The sequence below is a fragment of the Bactrocera dorsalis genome, chromosome 1 (genome assembly GCF_023373825.1).
Source record: "Bactrocera dorsalis isolate Fly_Bdor chromosome 1, ASM2337382v1, whole genome shotgun sequence".
In the NCBI taxonomy this organism is placed as follows: Eukaryota; Metazoa; Arthropoda; class Insecta; order Diptera; family Tephritidae; genus Bactrocera; species Bactrocera dorsalis.
In genome coordinates this window covers 114,588,848-114,604,468 of record NC_064303.1, presented here as the reverse complement: position 1 = coordinate 114,604,468, position 15,621 = coordinate 114,588,848, and the positions used below count along the sequence as shown (strand labels likewise).

The following is a 15,621-nucleotide window of genomic DNA, read 5'->3' as shown; positions in this document are numbered from 1 at the left end:
AAATAGGCTCCTCTTGCATCGATGCGGTGCTGTCAGCGCGATTTCCAGGCATTGTAGGCGTCTCTAAATGCTGCCTTTCATCGGTCTTTTCAGGCAAGGAAACAAAAAAAGTCCGGGAGGGCCACATATGGGTTGTAGGGCGGCTACGGAAGCGTTGGGGTGCCGGCTTTAGTTTAGTAGCTGTACACAAGAAAGGCGGTGTGAGCCGGGGCGTTGTCGTGGTACAACTTCCAATCGGCTGGGATGTCTTCTCGGACCCGATTGGCCGTACGTTTGAGTCTCTTGAGGACTTCCTCTTCCCGGCCCTCTAAAAAGGCCTGATGCTACGGAAACACATCACTTCTTGCTAAAGCAACATGGGTAAGCCTGCTTGATCGTATCAAACGTCTCTGTCGCAGATTTACCGAGTTTCACACAGAATTTAATTGTGTACCTCTGCTCTGAGGAACCCTGCATTTTCGGCATACACCACTTACAGAAACACGTCGCGCGAAAATGTTTTTCCTGACTCTCTAGGTGCTCGGAGACAACTGACCATCCGCTCGTTCGTTAGCTAAGAACGCTTTCTACCGAATCCAGTCGGTGCACGCGTTACGAAGTACAGTCACGGCGAAAGAAAATCAGTCCTATTACTTTCCGGACAAACCCAGTAGATGTAGACTGTATTATTAACTCTGACGGTAAGGTCCCATGGGCGGATTGTCTGACTTGATGTTTCAAATATTCAGCAAGGTTATCAAATGTTTGTTAGTTTGAAGGGTATATATTTAAAGGCTGTTAATTTCTTTGGAAGTAGGAATAGCTTTCAGTGGTGCATTGCATTAATTTTAGGCCTATGTGAGATGTGCTCTATTATTAAGTTTCCCTCTTTCTAACTCCAAAGTTTATTTGCCTCCCAAACCCATACTCAAGATATCAAATATATTGCAAAATTATCTGTACTTCTGGGTCTTAAACATAACTAACAGATGAACAAAACCATTAAAATCTGTGCAACATGTTGCAGAAGTACTCATTTGCCAAACATTTCTACAAATAAAGTTGCAAATGTCGGCTCTTGGCATTCTCCGAAATTATTTAAGTCTAGCTTTTGCTGACTTAATTGATTGACATTTTAATTAACATTTGCAAAGCGAACTCATTAACGCATCGGGAAGATAATTAACAACGCCAGCCAATGCAAATACCAGCACACATACATATGTAAAAGTATATATTGAGGCAACTGGGTCAAAGTGTGGACACATTACATATCATTACCGTGGGTATAACCACTAGCAGGCAGGTCATTGAGTATCAAGTCGATATGTTTCCCCACGCCTGACAGGTTGCCAACAACACAAGGCAATAGACGACAGGCATGACCCCAGAATCCGTCAATTGATTGGCATTACTTAAGCGAGCATTTATGCGCACCACAGGCGTTGGGGACCTGAGTGAGGTGCGCAACTGTTCAAGACAAACTTCATTAAGGCTTTGCTATTTATACAATCAGGCGAGCAATCGGAGAAGTGGCAGCGCATACAACAACAACAAAACCAACCACTAATGTGGCAACCAAGACGTTAATGGCAGTAGTGGCAATAGTAGTGTTTGCAGTACAAGCACCAACCACAGCAACACATCAGAGCACATAATTAATTATTGTGTAAACAAGTTGAGTTGTTGTTGGGCTGCCGTTTGAGTTATTGGCGCTGCGCTGCTTGTTGCAAGTGTTGCACGCAAATCAGTTGCAAGTGATGTCCAAGTGGGCTGCATAAATTTTACTCGAAACAAAGCTTCATGCTGTTGTTGCGCGGATACCCGCGGAGGCGAGTACTAGGCGGCGGTGGATGGAGAAGAGCAGCTGCGCGCAAGTAATTGGAGAAGTTGGAGTCTTGTTGTGCAGTCGCTTGGAAAGTTGCATTTTATACGCCCATTGCACTCGACGCGAGGTGCGGAGACTGTGTTTGTTGAAATGCACTATTTCCCTGCTGAGTCTGTTGTTAATTGCGAAAACCTCGCGTGGTGTGTTAAGAAGACAGCGCCACTGTTAAGATTTTGCCGCAAAAGAGGAAAACAACAAGACTCTGTTCTCAGCTTTGGCTTTACAGTTTTTGGATAATTGAAAATACTTTTTCTTGTCTTTCTTAAACAACAGCGTGAAGACGTGTTGCTGCCTTATACAGTCCATGCGCTTCTGTTTGCAAATCAAAGTGACTTCAATAATTCATTATGATATTTTTCAGCTGGCAACACCGTTTTACCGAATTCTCTCAACAAAATTTAAGGGTTGCTCGATTTAAGGTCAACGACTAACACAGAACCTCACAAAAACAATGGCCAACATGATTCAAACACAACAACGTTCTCTCTCGAATACCCACTCTTCACTCTTGAAGCGCCTCACATTTATGTGAGCACCAAAAACGAAGAGCAAAGCGGTTGACGCGACACTTGATTTTGTCAGACTCACGCTTCAAGGCATGAATCGTTCGATTTTTCACAGCACTTTGCTACGGTTTTAAAGCGTATATTTGCAAGCAATTTACCTATAAATTATTACGCTGGTCTACACCGATTGGAAGCGAACAAGTAGACATATTTTGTGGTGCTTTAACCATTTCGCTGCGACCAATTGCTCATGGAACACATTAAGCCGCGTTGGCTTCTGCTATGAAGCCACACATTAACCGTATTACACACACACAAACATAACATTTTCTGACATAATTAAAACGATTTTGGTTTTGTTGTTTTTTACGCGTATTTTCCTCTATTTAAAGCACTGTCGGCATTCACTTTGACTAATAATATTTTTAATTGTGGAGTATTTAAAGCTTTTGTTGCACTACATTTAACTTGGACTACGAAATTTGTACGAAAAATCTATATGGCCACCGATTTATTGTTTTCCAATAATAGCTCAGTTGGCTTTTCGCGAGTTTCAACGCGGATTTATGATTTATCTCCCGACGTGCGGCTGAAAGTCGGCATGACTAACGCGAAACTGTCAAATATGCTCTTGGGCGAAATGGTAAAAACAGCGGTGGCAAGCGATAATACGAGCGATTTGATTTTTGCCTCTTTCTTCGCTCAATTCGATAATCACCCCTTTGGGTGGTGTTTCGCCCTGAGTGGCATGATGAACACCCTTAGCAAATGTTTTGGTTTGGTCTTTGCTTTTGCTGTCAAACAAAATGTCAATTTGATGTTGTAAAAAAAGAGAGCGAGGCATTTTTCTACAGAGAGAGTGAGAGTAAGGAGGCGAGAGCGCTGGCACATGCGCTTTAAATCAGTTCAAACTCTTCTATGTAAATGGTGGAGTAGCAGTGAGTTGAAGGGGTTTTGGTGGGTTGGTGGTTTGGTAGGTTGGTGGTTTGCTAGGTTGGTGGGTTCCTACGTTTATTGAACTTTTACTTTTGATGGGGGTGGGGTGGCTTTTGGGCTAAAGAAAGTACAAATAAATGCTTGTATTCCCAATCACACATAGCCAAACACAAATGCACTATTTCCGGTTAACTCATTTTGACCGGATGCTGCGCTCTGCTGTTGTACTTTTCCGGGGTGTGGTGTACCGGCGTGTTGATAAGTCATTTTCAATGTGCCATGCTGAAGTGAACATTAGGGGATTATGCTAGGGACTTACGCTATGCTTGTGAATTCGACAGGAAGTGACAATGAATTTTCAATGTCAGGCGAATTGTGAAGAGCTCATGCCGTAACTGTGCTTATGAAACATATGTTCGAAGAAGTAATAAATGCTCACATTCACACTTGGTGCAACACAAATTCACTCATGCCGGTATATGGATGTATGTGTGTGGACTATGATATTGTAAAGTAAATCGAAGGATTATCATTTTAGTCGGTATAATGTTCCTTCAGACCATTGTAAAATTTAGGCAGGAAGGCAAGATGCCAACTAAAGGGGATTATTCTGCCAAGCTTTGTAAAAGCAAGGTACACTATTTATGTATGTAATCAAGAGTTTTCAATAGTAAATGTGTTTAACTGTGAATATTAGTTTAAGTCAAGTTTGAGAAGTAAGCGAGTACAGCAAAAATTCCTCTTTAAATTTTAACATTCAATGTCCCTAAAAGTATGCTAACATAAAGTCACAGATAGGAATTCCTTAAGAACCTTACTTTGACACAATGGAATCAAAAAAACAAAAACTTTTCAGAATTTTATGTTATTTTAGCAATATATAGTCTGCTTTTGAAGTCGAGTCACCCTAGGTCCCGAACAATATATCCTCCCATCTGCAGGCACAATTCTAAAAAACACATTCACAAAATTCAAAATTTAATTCTCCAATTGTGCTCATTTAATACCACAAAAAACGCCCAGTGATGCATTTACTACATTCGGCGATATTTATTAAATTGGAATGCGCTCAAATTGAGTTGCAATGACTTACACGATTTGCATGGTAGTTTGATGGACAAAAAAGAAATTTGTATACATATACATATATGTACAATATATTCTGTCAATTCGAGGCGGTCAATCGCCTTCCTCGACCGAATTCAAATGCTTTCGTTGTCATTGTATTTTCCAGCATACTCGTACACCCACACGCGGCTCTTGCTTCCGTCCTAAGCCAAAACCGGGGTGGAACCACAGTTTGCCTTCCGTCATGGATTCCGCGAGCTAAGCTCCACTTACACCAACAGTTAGCTTTTCCTAACATTTGCATCTAACATATGCACTTTTCCCTCGTGCGAGACCTGAAGCGGGCGCTGGCGTGGGAGCGCGCGAGATTTATGCATTTATTGCATAGCCAAACCGATTATTGCAAAGTTAAATACGCTGGCACGAGTTTGGCGCCACTTTTTGCTCACTTTTTCAAATGTTTTCTCTTTATTTCACCATTTTGTGTATATTATGTAAGGGTGTGCGTTTAGTGGGGAGATCAAATTTTTCCTGAGTTGCGTTGATAAAAAGTTTTGCCGCATCCAAAGCGCTGCTTAAATGAGTTCTGCAATAAAATGTATGCAACACGTGTGCGATAAGGAGGGAAGAACGAAATTATTTCACAGTAAAAGCTGTGTATGTATGTTTATTAAAGTTAGCTTGGTCAGAATTATCTTTGTAGGTGGGAGTCGGTGGCATAATGTGTTGTTGTATATTGGTCTCATATATTTACTCGTAAATTTACTTTATTTAAATACACAGGAGCTCACCGCAATGCACTCTGATGCAAAAAACGGGATTCTAACTTTTCGCCACAGGCGTTTTCATAAACTACATAACATACTCACAACTGCACAGAGTGCTTTTTCGCCACAGTGTTTTTTGAAATTGCCACTCTCTGTCAGCTTGTCCATCACTGTATTTGACGGACAAGAGCATTTTGTTGTAAACTGTTTTTCGCTTTTATTGCATTTTGTTCTGCTCTTCTGTTTGACAACTCTTTCAAGTGATTTGATGTTGCTGCTTCACTGATTTCAACTTGCGGTCAAAAAAGTCTTCAGCGTTGAGCAGATAATATCGTAAAGTCTTTATTTTGTTAAAGTTAGGTTGTCGAAAACTCGGTAAAACTTTCCAGGACTCTCGGTGAAAAACTGCGAATAGTAATTTTCACAGGCTTTTCTTGAAGCTCACTTTACTACGTTAAGAGAGTTCTGCATTGACCGAAACATATGGTAGTCCGATGGTGCAAGGTCAGGGCTATATGGTAGTTCATCAAAACTTTCCGGCCAAGCTCTCCCAGTTTGTGCCATCAAAGATGTGTGTGGTCTAGCGTTGTCCTGATGGATGACGAAGCCCTTTTTGTCGATCAGTTTCTGCTGTTTTTTCTCGATTGCTTGCAGCTTTGGATTCCTTTCCAATCCCACCAAACACTCAGCATAATCTTACGAGGCGTCAATCCTGGCTTTGCGACCATTTGTTGAGGTTCACCACGCTCTTTCGCACATTATTGTTGCGTTTGAAGTGCATCTTTCACGAAAACACGTTCCACTTATTTTGAATGACTACAGGCGGAACTAATAACAGAATATTGAAGTTTCATATCAGAGCAAACGTTCTTGCTTTCATTCATTCTTCAGAGAAATAAGATGGTTATTCCGAAATTTTAAATTGCGAAACGAAAAAATATCGAGGAAATCAGCGCTTTGGCCATTTAATGGACCGCAATGTTCCACTTCCATTCTTAAGTATTGTTAGAGCCGGAAGTTTCCACCTATTAAAGCACTCCGAATTCTGGTTTCGAGACAAAAGGTTTCTTACTCTACACCGCGCAAAAAAAAAAAAAAAAATAGAAAACAGCGAAATACTGCTTGTCCTTAAAAATAGTACTGGAAGTTTATAGTTTAGCAGTCAGCGAGAAGAACACAACGCGCATATTAGGCAAGGGTAATTGTTCTGCTCCTAAAATTTTCCACAAATTTCAAATATTTTTGAGGTTTTTGTGCAATCAGCATTACTTGTTTGAATTCATGCTAACATTATTTATTTAATTTAATTTATAAACCACATAATTGGAATTATTACTGCTGTTGCGATTCGACCCACATCTTTACTATGCATGTGTGAATGTATTTGTGTATTTAATTCAATTGAATTGCGTGCAAAAAGTTCAAAGTTAATTAATAATGGAAATATTGCTGGCAACAAATGAGCAACTTAGATAAATCAAAGTTCATCGCAAGTGCGTGTTCACATAGGCGGCGTGCGCGCCTTGAGGTATGCTTGAATGACCAGCAAATTGAGCAGACAACTGAGTTGCAGACACTTTGTGACTTAACGGATTTTTGCGTGTGCATGTGTGTGGATCTGCCAGTGTGCGTGTGGCATGATTTTGTTAATTTGATTAAAGGCTAAATGCTCGGCCAATGTATTGCCTGGTTTTTGGCGCAGAACTTTGGCAATTCCCACAGAACTAGACGGTATAATGTTGAAGCAAATTAGTAACTTTTTTCCCCAGCTCACCAGCCATACAACACCCACACAAACATTTAGAAGCGCATTTAATCGAACTTAGTGAAACGCGCTTTTATTTATGGAAAGCACTTCTATTGGAAGGGCTATTGTTTGGTTAAATTTTAGCTCGCCTCTGCGCACTCGGTAGTCTATTTTCGCCCTAATTATCGAGATGAAAACGTAATAAAATATGCGCAAATAATTGCTTTTCATTTGCAAAACTAAATATCTGCGGTTGCACTGCCAATGCTTCACTTCAACACACACATAAACACACAAACCGAAATTATATTATATTTATACAGATAGCGAGTAAAGAGCGAATGCAAATGCGTTTGTTGCACAGAAAGTGCAACAACAACAAAATCACCAGCTGCCTCGCCACTATTGAATGCATTTGTGTGTGTAAATCGCGGCAATTAAATGCAACAAAAGTGCGAAGCAAATTGAAATCGAAGTATTGAATTAAGCCATTTAGTGCGCATCAATGAATCGGCTAATAATTGCGTTATGAATTGTTAAAACCGATAGTAAATGCACAAACCACCTGCCGTGAACCTGAATATCAATATGCATTTTCGATAACGGTTCACTTCTGAATTTCGTTATAGTCTTTTCGTATTTTGTCAATGGATGTCTTTGCAGTTTCATTTATTAAAAAAAAAAAATTCAGGGAAGTTGAAAAAAAGTTACAGCTGTTTAAAAATGAGTGAAAATAATGAAGAAATTCCCTATATTTTGTAATTTTTGTGTATAAACGGAAGAATAACACGCAAGCCATCATTGAAATTTGTGAAGTTTACTTGCTCGCTTCTGTTCTAAAAATTTCGATGTGAAAGATGCACCTCGCTCTGGTCGACCTATCGTTAAAAAAGTCGACGAAATTATGGAAATATTGACCAGGACCGTCATATAAGCAGCCATGACATCGCTAAGGAACTTAACATTCATCATCAAACGGTTTGAACCATTTAAAATAAAATATTTTACAACAACTGATGAGATTGAAGCAAGCAATCAAACGCCCAGAACTGAGCAACAGAAAAGGCTTCGTCTTCCATCAGGACAACGCTAGCCATCTTTGATGACACGGCAAAAACTGGGAGAGCTTAGCTGGAAAGTTTTGATGCATCCACCATATAGTCCTGACTTTGCATCATCTGACTACCATTTGTTTCTGTCAACGCAGAACTCTCTTAATGAATAAAGCCCGTAAATTAGTTGAGCTTTTTCGTTATATTTTTTAATCATTGGCAATCAACACCTGAAGCTATGTAGTCGGCTTTGATCCCTGCAAGTTGCAAGAGTATAAAATGTTCGGTTCCATCCGAACTTAGCTCTTCCTTGCTTGTTTTCTCTTCTCTTTTATATAAACATAGGTATGAACGTACATATGTGGTGGTGCGAACTTCAAATTTATGGAAAACTGGCAAAAACCATTCACCACTTACAACCACCCGACTTTTATAGACAGCAACGGCCTACAATCCACACATTTTGAAAGTAAACAAAATAAGTAAGTGTTTAATTCGAGCGAAATTTAAGATTGTTTTTCCACCATCATAACCAATACTTTTAATCAATTCGAAACAGAGGCGCGGCATTGTTGATCTTGTAACGGCAGAAGTATTTTGGAAGAATGCTGAGGAGTTGACAGTCCTTGGTCCGATAAATATCCGGATCCGTTCCAGTTAAGTAGACCCGACTATCTTTAGAAAAAATAAATTGGCTGTAGTTGTAGACTAATACCTTAAAACGTTGGATGAGCTTATGTATGTGTCCTCGGACTGTCTAATAGTCTGAAGTCAAAACACTTTAAACATTTTCTAAATGCCGAAATTCAAGCAAAGGTCAGTGGAGGCTAAAATAAGGTGCAAAGACAGACGTCACGCCAGTCCAAATACAAGTCCAGCGAGGTGTTAGAAATCTCTATTACATAGGTAAACAAAATTATTGTTATTGTACGCTGTGTAGCATATTGCCAGGCTATAAACAGGAAAATTTGCAAATAAATAGCTTTAAGAAATAATACGATTATCGCATTTGCTTTGCTCAGCTTCGCTGTTGTTGGGCAAAATGTTTTTTGTGTTTGTGTTTGCCTAGAATATTACGCAAAACCATGGAAAGTACGCGCAAAGTCCAACAGAACTAAAAAAAAGTTATGACTGAAAAGTAAAACAGAAAGAATTTAAAAAGGGAAAGCGGAGCTAGTTGTTGAGAATACTTACAAAAGTAGGTGTATGATGAAAAAACGAGACGATATGAAAGGAGCGAGGGAGCTCATAGTCTGCGTTCAAAATGGCTTCCAGTAACGGTACTAAATATAAATGAGTTTTAATAGCGGCCATAAATGGCGAAAATATTAATATTTACTGGACGAATGGAGGAGACGCTGAAAGTTACCGTTATGCTGCCATGCAAATTTCAACGGACCAAAACATAGACAGAAGTGTATGTAATATGTACGTATGTTTTAAAAATAGCAAATGTATAAATAGCGAGTCATAACTTGTAGTTTGAGGATGCTATTCTCCAAACAGAATAAAAATTGCGCAATAACAACAATGAGGCGCTGACCTGTACCATAAAAAAAGTGTTCGGTAAAGTGTTGTATGCAATTATTTAAGAAGTTTAAAATGTTGTTTTAACACTTTTAACGTCGCTAGTAAATATGCGTGTTAAACTCCATTCGAATCATTTAGCTGCCTTGGTTTATCCGCTTTTGTTTGTGTAAACGATGTTGCTTATATGTATGTACATATGTATGTGTAAATTTATTTGGCAGATCCGCGGCACTTACGAAATTGAATTGCTTCTTCATTCTTCGCTCTTTTCTGCTATCTAACACACTTTCGCTTGAATCGTTGCCAACTAAGTTGCAATGAAAGCTCATTTACTCCAAGAACTACTTCTTTTGAGTTTGTGATGATTAGATGTGTTCAGATTTCTATTGAGACAACACGATACTTACGTTTAGTCAACGAACCATGCTTGCTTTATTTGAGTGAGGAAAAATGGAAGAGTTTTGAATGCACAACTAAATATTTATTAATCTTCAAGCCCATTTTCTTGGATCTCACATATTTTTAGATTTCTGAGAAGAATATGCTTTGTCTTAGGGAAGAGACAACTGAGTTCTAATAGAGGTTTCACTATACCCTGAACAGATTGTATTAGTTTGCCATGAAGTTGGTAACACCCAAAACATCCAAAAAGAACCAAAGACCATTTAAAGTATATACATATCGCTCATTTGCTGCAAGACCGGCATAATTCAAAAAAATGTGATTTTGGAGTTAATGCTGCAGAATTGTTCGTTATATCATACTTCATGTTGAGTGAAAAATTCATATGAATACCTCTTATATGCTCCGCTTGAGAAGAGGTGTAAGGTTGGAGTCACCGTGTAAGGTTGTAGTAAGTTGAAAACTTTAAACGCGTTTTCTGGCGAATCGATTTTTTTGACTTATGCCGGTCTTGCAGCAAATGAGCGATATGTAAATGATCAGAGTAACGAGCTGAGTCGATTTAGATATGTCCGTCTGCCTCTATACGTCGGTCCGTCCGTCTCTATATATCTTCACCTGAAATGCAAAATAACGTATCATCAAAAAATTCGAAATTGAGTGTCTTATTGATTACGCTTCACTACTTCAAATTATATACATAATATTAAATATGTTCAACATTTTCTGGTTCTGCGGTCATATATAAACCAGTTTTAACCAATATTAATATTTTGTTTCACCCACGTTCCATTTTATTCCGTGTTTCATTCATGCCACGGTAAATTTCTGAAAATGTTGTTATGTTATTTTGCATTTCAGGTGACGATATGATCTTTCAGTTTTAAGATATCGATCTGATCTTTTTCTTACCGAGAAGCTGCTTATTTTTCGGAACAGGAGTTGTCGGACCACTAGCTATAGTGAACAATCGGACTTGTATAGACATTTTTTAATTTCAAGAGATAAAAATATTTAAGAAATTTCGGTATAGGTTATTGTCTAAAGCAATCGTGAAATCTCCGAAGAAATTCTTCAGACCGGATAACTGTAACATATATTTACCATGCAAACTGACCGATTAAAATCAAGTTCTTGCAAAAGAAAAGTTTTTTATTTGTGAAGGGTGTACGGTGCAACCGAAATTAACGTGTTTTTTTACAAAAAGCATCCACCTATCCTGGGATGAGAAACTTCGTCGCAATTTTATGTCAACGTATGTAAATGAATATTTGCATATGCAGCAACAACAACAACAACAGCAACAAGAACAAGCAATTCATACGAAAACTTAATGAATTGCCAACGTGAGAATTCTAAAAGCTTTTCAAGCAATCTAGCGCGCGGTAAATAAACGCACTGGGAGCGTGAAGGCGTATAGAAAATGAGAAAAAATTATCTGCAATTAAAAGCGAAATTGATGTAATTAAAGTTCGCATTCAAGAAATTAGAGCGCAGAGAGCTTTCTCGCCTTTGAGAGCTTTGTGGCGGTGAACAACATGCAAACAAATAGTTTTGCGCGCCTTTGAATAACTGTGTGTTCGTGTGTGTTTATTTAATCAAAGGAAGGCGCAAAGGGACCAGGGGTCCCCACTCCGGGAATTCCCTTAATTAATTTACCGTAAAACCGTTCTGATTTTAATCTTTGTAATAATGAACTTAATAACAGTGTAGAGGCCTACAGACCAACTTGTATGTGTGGAGGTGTATGCATGTACTATATTTACATACATACATATGTATGTTTAAAAAGCCATTGAGTTAGCACTTCAAAAGCTTTTAGCGGAATTAGCTGGGGAAGCAGACAAAATTAATTCACAAACAAATTAATGCTCTCGTGTAAAAGTTAATTTTGACTATATTTTTACTAAGCAAATATTGGCAACACGTAGTATGTAGGTAAGAGGCAACTTTGCAAAGCAACGGGTACTTCTTGGAAGCTTAAAAGAATATTCGGTAAATAGATATTGTACGGTCCTACAATAGGTCTCTACAAATGTAGATTATAACTTAGCTTGATATCAGATCACTCAGTGGTACACTTGTGAGGTAGTACCTTCCTAACTGCTCCCAAAAAACTTCGAAAATGAGAATGGCGGCCAAGTAACATGTAAGAAATGCATTGAGCTTTTACTAATAATCTACTTAATTATGTTTTAGTAGGTACCTAATACCAATCGTGAAGTCGAGCAGCGCTGATGGGGAAACGTTGAACTGAACAGCAATGCCTCATGCTTATAATGAATTGAATATATTCAACCAGAAATTACTCCATTAAAACCGCACGCTGTTGTTGGCCCTCTGGCAGTGAGCGCATTATTGCTGTTGTTGTTGCTTTACTACATAATTAACTTGCACGTGAGTACATTACGGTTGCTTTTTGCAAGTCCAAAACCGTTACTCTTTCGTTTTACGCCAACACTTATTAGGAAGAGCAAAACTGCGCTAACTAACCAACTGTTACATAACGCCGTGGTTGGCAACGAACGAAGGGGTATCGGCGTCGCTACAACAAGACCAACCGTCGCTGTCGACATCATCAACAATCAACTAACGGCATCGCCGACACCAGATATTAGCCTTAGCCAGCGTATCAGCGCATTTATTCCAGTGCCATAATCAGAAAACGGGTTAGTGGCTCACGAAACGAAGACGATCGCCTTTCCAACAAAGGCGATGAAGAAGCAGAAGCGACAGCAGCAACAAATCTGAAAACTAATAACCCGGCGGTGGCGTTGCCGCAGCGAATGCCTCACTTATTGCGGCAAATAAATACTCGTATATATGTATGTATGTATATAAGCAGGCAAGTTAACGGTACGGACGGGTATGCGAGTGCTAGTCACTGCGTGGATGTGTGCGTCTATTATGTTGTCATACAAAGACGTAATATGAGAAAGTGAAAGGAACCGGCGCCGACTGCGGCAGCGGCAGCGCTAGCGGCTGTGGTTGTGGCTAATATGGCTTTAGATGCTACAGCATGGCGTGCCATGGCTTGACGGGGCTTTGTCTTGGCAGATGCGACTGCCGGTACTACGCTGGTGATGCCGCGTGCCCGTTAGTACTGCTATGGCGCTGGGTAAATACCTATAAAAATTTTATTCGCTTATGTATTTACGTAGTCCGCTTTATTTTTTCTCGGACTGTGTGACAGCGATCATAAAAATGTGCCAGCCTGTGTGTTTGTGTGTGTGTGCTGAAATATTAGTAGATGTCCACTGCGGGCTTGGACTATAGGTCTGTTTGTTTGTTGGGTTCCCAGAACTTATTATGCCATAATTACAGCAAGCTTAACACTTTACGAGTAAATATGTACATATGTATTCATCTACGTTTATTGGAAGCAGTTAAAATGTGTGGACATTGCAAACTAAAAAGACAGAAATATTGAGAAACATCCCTTCTTCAGAGTAACTCATACAAACCATAATCACGCAATCATTAATTCCTTTCGGAAAACGCTTTCATATACATATGTATGTGTGTATATATGTAAATATGGCTATGTTTGTTTATATGTGTGTAGGTAGCTACTCACCGAAGAGTCTAAACATTTTGAGTTAACACGAAATTTGTAAAATTTTTGCAAAACATAAAGAGAAAATGTGAAAAGCCCAAGAAACTAGAAAACAACAAACAAACACTAATTGAAAATAAAATTAATTTGACTTTTTTAATAGAGAATAAATATTCAAAATAAAACATTGACAGGCTCATTCATTGTTTTTGCATTCAGAGTTTCTTCTTTGAAAAGTCTGACGGCAATCAATTTCCATTCGTAATGTACGTATGTACATACATATTAAACATGGATATTTGTAACTTAATAGTTACATACATACATACATATATCCGTATGTAAGTATGTATGTAAATTTTTTTAGTATATACACCGATTTAACTTTATAAAAGTTGTTAATAATTTAAATTCTGTTGGCCTTTGCTTTCTCCTTTAATATACATATGTAAATGGACATAGCGTAAGCTTGTGGCTTACCTTTATCTGTGGAATTAAAAGGGCCGAATATGAAGATGCAAAAATTCGTGAAGATATCTCCCCAAATGGAAAATTTTCCATAAAAGCACTTAATTCCGCTCGTTTCATTTGTATGGGAGCTACATACATACTTACATATAAACTGGCCTCCGACAAATGAGCCATTTCTTGGTGAAAAAAAGACGGGATCAAAATTTCAGATCGCTATCTTAAAAACTTAAGGACTCAAGTTCTTCAAACTTAATATACGCTGTTCAAGGTATGATAAGTTTTTCTAAAGACGTTTTCGCAATCAGAGAATGTAAGAGCTGCGAATATCTCTGTGACATACATACATACATATGTATTTATATTCTTTAAGAAGGAATTTGCTGGCGCAGATATGGTACTTTAAGAGCCTGTCTAAGAGAGTAAAGCTATTTAGTCGAATTGGCTTTTGGTACTTTGCTCTGATATAATTTTCGCTTAACTGTTAACCATTTGGACTTGAGTTACATATACAAGAACGTTTTCAAACAACACGTCAATATCTGTTTTTATACTGCACACACGCCTATTTATATGTATACTAAGTGGTATGTGTTTTTGTGTATGCAAATATAACTGTATCTTAAATTCTTGTGTATATTTGGTTAGCATTTTATTTATTTTGATTATGCAATGGCAATACGCTGACGCATTTAATGAGCTTTAACATACCACTGTATATGTACATCTGTATGTATGTATGTATGTATAAGTGTAATTGGTTGTCATAAGTCTGTTTATTTACAAATAAATACGTGCAAAGCCTTGTGTACATAGCTGGAGGCTCCAGCAGCTGCAACATGCCATCAATCAAAAGCAGAAGCACGAACACACACACGTACAAACCGCTGATTTTTGGTACAAACAGATTTTATAGTTTTTTAACGCCGTGCTACAGTGTCTGTCAGTTCATTTTGGAAATGTACCGTTCACTATTTTTAATGACTTTTCAATTAACCGACGGCACACGAGTGACTTGTCTGAAAGTGAACGCAACATACCCACACACGAACTTATTTTATTCTGTTTTTTCATCTACACATGTATGTGTGTGTGCTGTTATTTAAAGTTTTCCAAACATTTTCGCCCACACTTTTCATTAAGCTTTGACTTTTGACTTTAAAATTAAATTTGTTATTTCAACGCAATCTCATGGAAATTCAGACAAATGTATGCATGTATGTATGTGTGTTGCACGTTGTTATGACATAAACGTTCAGCAGCATATTTTATCTGATAATTTGCATATTTTGCTCGTATAAAACGCTCGATCAAATTTTAAATATTTGCCACCCGAATGCTTCGAGTTGTTTGTTTGGATAAATGATAAACAAAGGTGGCTTCAATTTTTCGGAAAAAATATTGTCGGAAATCGATGGCAATTAAAATTTCTCATTAAACAACAAGTGACTAAAAAAATTCTACGTTTTTATAGGTATATAACGGGTGATTTTTTTGAGGTTAGGATTTTCATGCATTAGTATTTGACAGATCACGTGGGATTTCAGACATGGTGTCAAAGAGAAAGATGCTCAGTATGCTTTGACATTTCATCATGAATAGACTTACTAACGAGCAACGCTTGCAAATCATTGAATTTTATTACCAAAATCAGTGTTCGGTTCGAAATGTGTTTTATCGACAAATTTTGTTCAGCGATGAGGCTCATTTCTGGTTGAATGG

The 15,621-nt window shown here is 38.3% G+C and overlaps 1 protein-coding gene across 1 annotated transcript in view; it reads right to left on the bottom strand.

Annotated features, from left to right (window-relative positions):
- The window catches only part of LOC105229249 (polypeptide N-acetylgalactosaminyltransferase 2), a 72,920-nt gene extending 59,336 nt beyond the window's left edge, over positions 1-13,584 (bottom strand). The window contains exon 1 of the mRNA XM_011209392.4: positions 13,453-13,584. Within this exon, the coding sequence (XP_011207694.2) occupies positions 13,453-13,468 (16 nt within the window). The 5' untranslated portion in view covers positions 13,469-13,584. The remainder of the gene's footprint in view (positions 1-13,452) is intronic.
- Between the last annotated feature and the right edge of the window lie 2,037 nt (positions 13,585-15,621).